General features: G+C 36.8%; 1 protein-coding gene across 3 annotated transcripts in view; it reads left to right on the top strand.

The window, feature by feature from the left end:
- Positions 1-7,879, top strand: part of CCDC66 (coiled-coil domain containing 66) — a 60,472-nt gene that overhangs the window by 18,533 nt on the left and 34,060 nt on the right. For all 3 annotated transcript variants that reach the window (XM_012720350.1, XM_012720349.1, XM_012720351.1), the window contains 3 exons: positions 4,503-4,953; positions 6,189-6,354; positions 6,536-6,639. In XM_012720350.1, the coding sequence (XP_012575804.1) occupies positions 4,503-4,953; positions 6,189-6,354; positions 6,536-6,639 (721 nt within the window). The remainder of the gene's footprint in view (positions 1-4,502; positions 4,954-6,188; positions 6,355-6,535; positions 6,640-7,879) is intronic.

Raw genomic sequence — 7,879 nt, 5'->3', positions numbered from 1 at the left:
TTTCTCTTGTTTTTTCTTTGTGAGCCTGGCTAGTGGCCTGTCTATCTTGTTTATTTTTTCAAAGAACCAACTTTTGGTTTCATTGATTTTTTTTGGGACTGTTTTCCTAACTTCCATTTCATTTATTTCTGATTTGACTTTTATTATTTCCTGTCTTCTGCTGTCTTTTGGGTTATTTGTTGTTCTTTTTCCAGTTCTTTAAGGTGGGACATTAGGTTGTTTCTTTGAGTTATTTGCTTCTTTATGTGAGCTTGTATTGCTATATATTTTCCTCTTATAATTGCTTTTAATGTGTCCTATACATTTTGGAGACTTGTGTTGTCATTGTCATTCTTCTCCAAATATTTTTTGATTTCTTCTTTGATCTCATTGATCCAATGGTCTTCCAGTAGTGTGGGTTTTAGTCTCCATGTGGTAGGTGGGTTTCTTGCCTTCTTCATATGGCTTATTTCTAGTTTGATTCCTTCATGGTTAGAGAAAATAGTTGGTATGATTTCGATCTTAGTGTATCTATTGATGTTTATCTTGTGACACAGTATGTGGCCAATCCTAGAGAATGATCCATGTGAATTTGAGAAAAATGTGTACTCAGATTTTCTGGGGTGCAGTGTTCTATATATGTCTGCTAGACCCATGTTGTCCAGGTCCTTGTTCAGAGCTTTAGTTTCTTTACTTATTTTTTGTCTTGTTGATCTGTCCATTGTTGAGAGTGGTGTGTTGAAGTCTCCTACTATGTACGTATTCTCTCTAATACACATTTTCATGGATAAATACTATGTATGTATTCTCTCTGATACACATTTCATTTGCTAATATATTTTGGTGCTTCTTCATTTGGTGCATATATGTTGATGCTTGTTATACTCAACAAACTCCAAAGCATTAAATGCCAACAAGAATATTCAACCCTGCTAAACTCTCCTTCCTCTATGAATAAAGAATAAGGACATTCTCAGACAAACAGAAACTCCACAATTTCGTCCTGACTAAACCCCCACTCCAAAAACTACTACAAGAAGCCCTCAAACCAAATCCAACAGAAGAATGAACAAGAACAGTTCAAAACAAGGAATAAAAATACAGAAGGACCAAAATGGCAAATGTAGGTGACAGTATATCAATATTATCTCTAAATGGGGCAAAGTGGCTCCTGCAGCCTGCCAAACTTCCAGACGCCTGGGTTTTCCCTGGGAGTTTCCTTATGGGAACTCCCCAATCGCAGATGCTTCCTCAGTTATCTACCTTCTAGTGAGCCCAGGGTGTTTTCATTTGGGTTGAAACCAGTAGTATGTAAGTCTATAGTCTGTTTTCAGTCCTCAATTCCTGTGCAACCCTGGACGCAGTGATCGCAGCGTCTTTACTCTGCCGCCATCTTGATCCTCTCTCTGTGTTTCTTCTTTATCTTTTTTTTGTACCTCCTTTTCTTTCTTGGTTCTTTCCATATATGTTTCTTCAAGAGTACTGATTTCGTTCTTTTGTATTGTCTGTTTTCATGAATTTTTCCAGAATTTTTTAGTTCAGTTGATCTTTTAATATCTTGTATTCCTTTATTTTCTTATTTAAGGTTTCAGTTTTGTTCAGTTTGTTGATTGTTTCTCATAGCATTCTGTTCTGTACCTTATATTTGTCTTTGAGTTTTAAGTTCTTAGGCTTTTTTATTAAAATAATTTTGAATTCTTCATTTGACAGGGAGTGGAAGTCTTTTGTGTTCAGAAGAATTGGGACCCAAGACCCAGCATTGTTGGGTTCTGGAGTTTTTCCTTCTCTCCGTTGTTTGTTTTGGGTTTGCTATGCTATAATTAGGGCTTTTGTTGTGTATGGGTCTTTTCTTCCCCTTGTTCTGTGTGTTTACTTGATGTTGTGTATAGCTGCTGGGTTCTTATAAGGTCTGGAAAGGTGGTAGAACCTCCACCAGTGCTCTCCAAAGCCTGTTCTAGTTGCTAGGGAGGGAGAGTGCTTAGTCTAGAGACTGAGTTTTGGGGCTCTCACCTCTCCTAGGAACAATGACTCAGGGCCCTACAGGTACATTTTGAAAGGCTTGGTGAAATGCATTTGGCTGACTTTTTAAAATGTGGTTGTATATTATGTAATTTATGTAACGATATTGGAAAGCTTGGATATGATAATCTTAATGTCAGAACCTTGTCTTATTCATCTTCCTATCTTCAGCACTTTTTCTTCATGTTGAGCACAATTAAAGCTACATTTTATATGGATTAAATTAATTGAAACTCTTAGTTGAGTTTACAGAAATGTACTTTGGGTTAAGTGGGGGGTAGAAGCCATCTTATAGGTTTCACAGTCTTCTTACTTCTTCTCCCAAGTTCTTTTACCAGTCTTTAATAGCTTCTCAATAATTAGTTTGATCCTTCATAACCTGGAACACCGTTACAAGATTATAGGAAGTGAAAGGAGAAAGTGGAATCAATAACTTTGGTGCCTGAAGCCATAAGCAATAATTTTTTAAGATGGTAAAATGTGGGGGACCTTGACCAGCAAGGCCGGAGAGTCGGGGCCCCAGGTCCGGTGAACAAAGGAGGCAGTCACACGCGTGTAGCAGAACAAAGAAATAGCCTTCATTGGGTTTTATCTCAGCTTTATACAGGAGGAGAGGGATGCCAGGAAGGGAGAAGGCCAATAGAAATGCAACATGTTTTGGTGGCAGTTGGTCTTGCGAGGGGCGAAAGTGGGCGAGAAAAGAAAGAGGAAAAGGAAAAGGTGGGGGCAGGGAGTTCTTCCCACATGCCTTTTACAACACGGATGTTTTTCTCTATCCGGACTCCATTTCACCTTTTTATGACTGCTGACAGACGCCAGGTGCCGGCCTCGGTCCCCAACAGTAAAATTATGTGAAGATACAAGAGACAAGAAAAAGAATGATGGAGCAGAAAGGAAAGAATTGCTGGTGATAATCCTTTATGGGAATGTGTGTGGAATAACAGGAGGGCAACCAGTTTCTGCTATAGATTTGGTGGTAGAAATTTGAAGTTTTTTCTGAAGGTTTTTCCTGTAACATTTTCAACTAAATATTAAACAAGGTCTTCTGCTAAGAATAAGAAACAAAATGTTAGTATTTTCAAAAAGATGAGGAAACTGAAATTTTTTGCTAGAAGAAATTGTTTGCTTAAAGAGACTGGCACTAAGTAAATGAATTTGGGAAATATGACTGCCAGGTAGTTGTTAAGTGTGAATTGAAGATGAAACTGTATAATGTGGGCTGTTTGTTTTCTCTTTGGGTGCAGGAACCTAAGAATAGGTGAAGATTTAGGTTTTTTCAAGTTTGAAGTTTTCTAAGTATACTTGACAAAAAGCAGAGCAGTTGAACATGGAAGACAGTGACCATTTTGGTTGATTGTGGAATTGAAAATTGGTAATGAGGGATGTAAGGACAAGAGGACTCTGTGTAGTCAACAAGTTCTAGATTTCAACAGAATTAAATAACCATTGAAATTGGATATGAGAGCAAGTTGAGCTGGAAAAAATAAGAGGCGGTGGCGACTGTGCAGGGATTGCAATTGAGATTATGGAGAGATTGCAGTTATTGGTAATTGTTGGCACAGGAATTTTGGTGCTGCTTTGTAGTGGGAATGTGATGAGGGACACAATAGGTGAGGAACACAGTGGTCATGGAGCAGGTTTGCAAGGCAAAACTGCTACTTGAGCAGTTGTTCTTGTGCCATTTATTGAAATCATACAGGGTAGTAAAAGCTGATCATGTGACACTGGTATGAGGAATAGGATCCAGAAGGTAGGATAGAAATGGGGGACAAAGTTTTACAAGGGGAAGAGGATACCATAACCATGTTTCAAGAGATATTTGCATCAGCACAGTATGATGTTATCACAGGCAGAGTTATCCCAAGACCTCCATGGAGTTAGTTATGTGATCAGGTCAGCAGCGTCCTAGGCATCGCCAGGACTGCCTTGCAATATGAGCTTTACTTCATAGGTAGTCAAGAAGACTTATGTGATTTGTAGATAGCTCATAGGAGCCCATAGGTAATTACAAAGACATTATAGCACTGTGGGATGAATAATAGGTAGTATGGGAGACTATAGAAGTAGAATAATTTCAAGGAAATTGGAGCCTGGGATGTTGGAAAAATTATGTGAATATGAAAGCATTAATATTGAGACAGGAGTTAGGTTAGAATAATGATGATCATTGAGCTCAGTTGTGCAAGGAATAAGGACTAATTGTTCAGATATACATACATAACTACAAAGAGGTAGTGTGGGCAGTATTATTCATGACATGAAATTCAAAACAGGAGTAAAATAAAGATGTCCTGTAACATCTTAATAAAAATTCTGTATCTGCATTGTCCTGAAGTAATAATTTTTAATTGTTAATGCAGATTTTCAAAGGCTAATAACTACTAGCTTTTTATGGCTACATCTGAAATGAAATCTAGCAAAATGGAAAAATTAGATATTTAACTAAAGATAACTTGTTTTTTTCATGTCTTATTATAAAGAATACATTTCTGGTATTTTAACAGATGGGAAATAAGACCAAGATTGCAAAATATCCCTTGAGAACTAAACAAAATGGACACATTCTAAAGTCAACACAAAATACTTGTAACAAGAGTGAAAAACTTTTGCAAAAGAAGAGAATTGGTTCAGAAACATCACTGGCAAAAGGTGAAAGAGATAGTATGACTTTTTCACCCACTAAGGATTTATGCAAGCAGTATGCAGATAAAGACTGTCTTCATACCCATATTCAGAAAGAGACTTCACCCACAGCCCCTAATATACAGAATTCTAGAAACACCATAAATACTGCTGTAGTAACTAAACAGAAACCTTGCAAAAAACATGTAGCTGAAAATATGAAGAGCAGTTTGGTGTGTCTAACACAAGACCAACTACAACAGATTTTGATGACTGTAAACCAAGAAAATAGATCAAGTTCCCTGACTGAGGATGGAAAGAAGGAAGAAACAGGTAAGTTTTTTCTCTAAAGTTTTAGTCAATATTATTTTTACCAGTATGTTTTAGAATCATTATTTCATTGAATTTTTATGTAGCTATGCCTTTTAGGTTCTAGCATACAACAATCTTTGAAAATAATTGTTCTATTAAAGATCATGTTATATGTATGCAGAATTAGTTCTGTAATTATGACATACCGTATTTTAAACTAAATGCTTAGACAATTTTCAAGTAACATAGGCTTAAGAAATGTGGATTCTAGAAAAGATGTTAATACTAAAAGATGTTATGCCCATTTTAAAACATAGAAGATTTTGCTTTCATTACAGTAATTATATAAAATGTTCTTTAAAAAAATCACTGGTATTTCTAGTGAAAACTGATGAATTGACTTGAGGTTCTGAAATGGTTATTTTCCTTTTCCCAAAATTTTGGTTCTTTCTAACACTCAGTTCACGCTACGGATTAGCAGCACTATCTTTTTAACTGTTTGGAAGAAGTAGTATTTTATTAGACAGTACTGAAATAAAGAAAATTAAGTTTTCAGGAAGAGGCCCTGCAACTGATTTGAGTACCAGGTAACTCGGGGGAGCTCAAGTCATTTATCCTTTCAATGTATAGATTATTCTTTGTAAAGTGAGCAAGTTAGATTTCATATTAAGACAAGAATTATAATACAAAGAAAAAACAAAAAAAACATTAGTCATAATAATAAGCAAAATTTAAATAGAAGTTAATTATATATGAATGTGCATAATTAAATATGCTTTCTCCTTACTGGGAGATGTAGCACATAAAGGAGGATTTAGAACAAGCTGAGAATGAGCTCTGTGTAAATGTCAAATAGGTATGGCTGAGGCATGGTAAAGTTTTCCACTGGTTTCATAGCTAAATGAGAAAAATAAGACAAGATAGTGAATTTTTCATAGTTATTTGCATTTTTTAAAAGTTGTGATTTGTGTTATTTATACAGTACTGTTGGCTGAAGTAAAAGGAAGTTTACTTTTTGTTACTTATTTTTTTTATTTGATAGAAGTTGGGTGATTGATAATTTCAAAGTCATTGAACCTCTGGGGTTCATTTCATTGTCTTTATAAAAGGGGAATCATAATACCCACTTCATAAATAGTTGTGAGAAGTAATTAGGTAACACATAAGACAGTGCTAGCCTGTAACAGTATATTGAGACAACATATTGTGATATGTAACTTAGTGTTAATTTTAAAACATGTATTTTTACCTCCTAGGTCAGTATAGTCTACATGTAAACAATATTCCTAATCAATCCAAAGATGAGAATATTTGGGGACTACTCCAAAAAATTGAAGCAATCTCATCTGACCAGAGTGAAAATAAAGCTGTTTTAAATAAAAATGAAGAGATATCTAATCATTATGAAAAGAAAATTGCCATGTATGTAACTCATATGTGTTATTCTGGGGTTATCTTGGTAGTATGATTTTCTTTGAATTGGATGTAAAATATTTATACTGAAGATTAAACTATTTAAAAGTTTATTAGTTACTTATGGATTAAATTGTATAGACATATATGATAAGGTTTCTGTTATTATTTTTTTATTATTTTGTTTTAGAGAGAATGTATGGAAACCAGCTGACATATTCAGTACTCTTGGGGAAAGAGAACGTGATAAAAGTTTGTTGGAAGCCAAAAAAGCCCAGTGGAGGAAAGAGCTTGGTAGGTAATTACTATAATTTTATTTATAATTTTGTTGACTTAAGAAAAAATATGGGGACCCTCCCTGGTGGTGCAGCAGGGTTTAAAGTATAGCACTATGAACCTGGCAGCAGCCATTTCAACACAAGTTCAATTCCGGGCCAGGGAGGTGACCCACATGGCATGGCAGGCTTCTGTCTCGCCGCTGTTCCCCTCAGCAGTGTACTTAATTGATCTGCCTACTCTGCTCCCCACTCTGTCTCTGGTGATTCTTCTCACTGCCCCTTCACCTCTCACCTGTACCACAGTTCTGCATGCATAAATAAATCTTAAAAAAATATGTTGAGAATAAAGTACTTATTTCAGCATATTATTAGAAATCTCGTTTTATAACATTTCCTATCTATTTCTCTGCAAATCCTTAAGCTCTTTTATTTTACCTAGCCTTGGGTTGTGTTGTTTTGTTTAGATACCCCTGTGCACCAAAAGGCAGAGAGGGCCATTAATGTCATCAGTATCATTCTGGAGCCCTTATAGCTCAAAGATTCCTAAATTTTTCTCATTTCATAAGAATCCATTTCATACTTTTACATTAAAAAGGGCCCTGTGAGGTTTTTTTTAAAGATTTATTTATTGATGCATTCTGGGGTACACGCCAGAGGTGCAGGGGCAGTGAGAGGATTCACCAGAGACAGAGTGGGGAGCAGAACAGGCAGATTGTTGAAGTATACTGCTGAGGGGAGCAGCTGGCGGGTCAGGAGAGATCTGCCTCACCATGTGGTTCACCTCTGGGCAGGTGGGGATGGGGCAGGCAGCCGGCAGGCAGGCTGGGATGGGGCAGGCGGGGATCGAACTCATGTGGAAGTGGCACTAAGCTTCTTAGTGCTGTGCTTTAACCTGTGGCACCACCAGGGATGGCCCAAGGCCCTGTGAGTTTGAAGGTGGTTTTATTTAAAAGTAATCGGGGCCCTCCCTGGTGGCACCGTGGGTTAAAGCACAGCATAATAAAACTGTCTCAGCCATTACAGCAAGATTGGCCCACATGGCATAGCAGACCTCTCCTGACCTGCCCGCTGCTACCCTCAGCAGTATATTTCAGTACATCTGCCTGTTCTGCTCCCCACTCTTGTCTCTGGTGAATCCTCTTGCTTTCCCACACTTCTGATCTGTACCCCAGTTCTGTAAACATAAATAAACAAATCTTTAAAAAAGTAATTATTTTTTAAATTCAAATGGTTCAAATCAGGAATAGTCAATATTA

This window comes from Condylura cristata, unplaced genomic scaffold, assembly GCF_000260355.1.
Source record: "Condylura cristata isolate star-nosed mole 26May11 unplaced genomic scaffold, ConCri1.0 scaffold00004, whole genome shotgun sequence".
NCBI classification, from domain to species: Eukaryota; Metazoa; Chordata; class Mammalia; order Eulipotyphla; family Talpidae; genus Condylura; species Condylura cristata.
The sequence above is the reverse complement of the archived record's forward strand: the minus strand, read 5'-3'. Positions and strand labels throughout refer to the sequence as shown.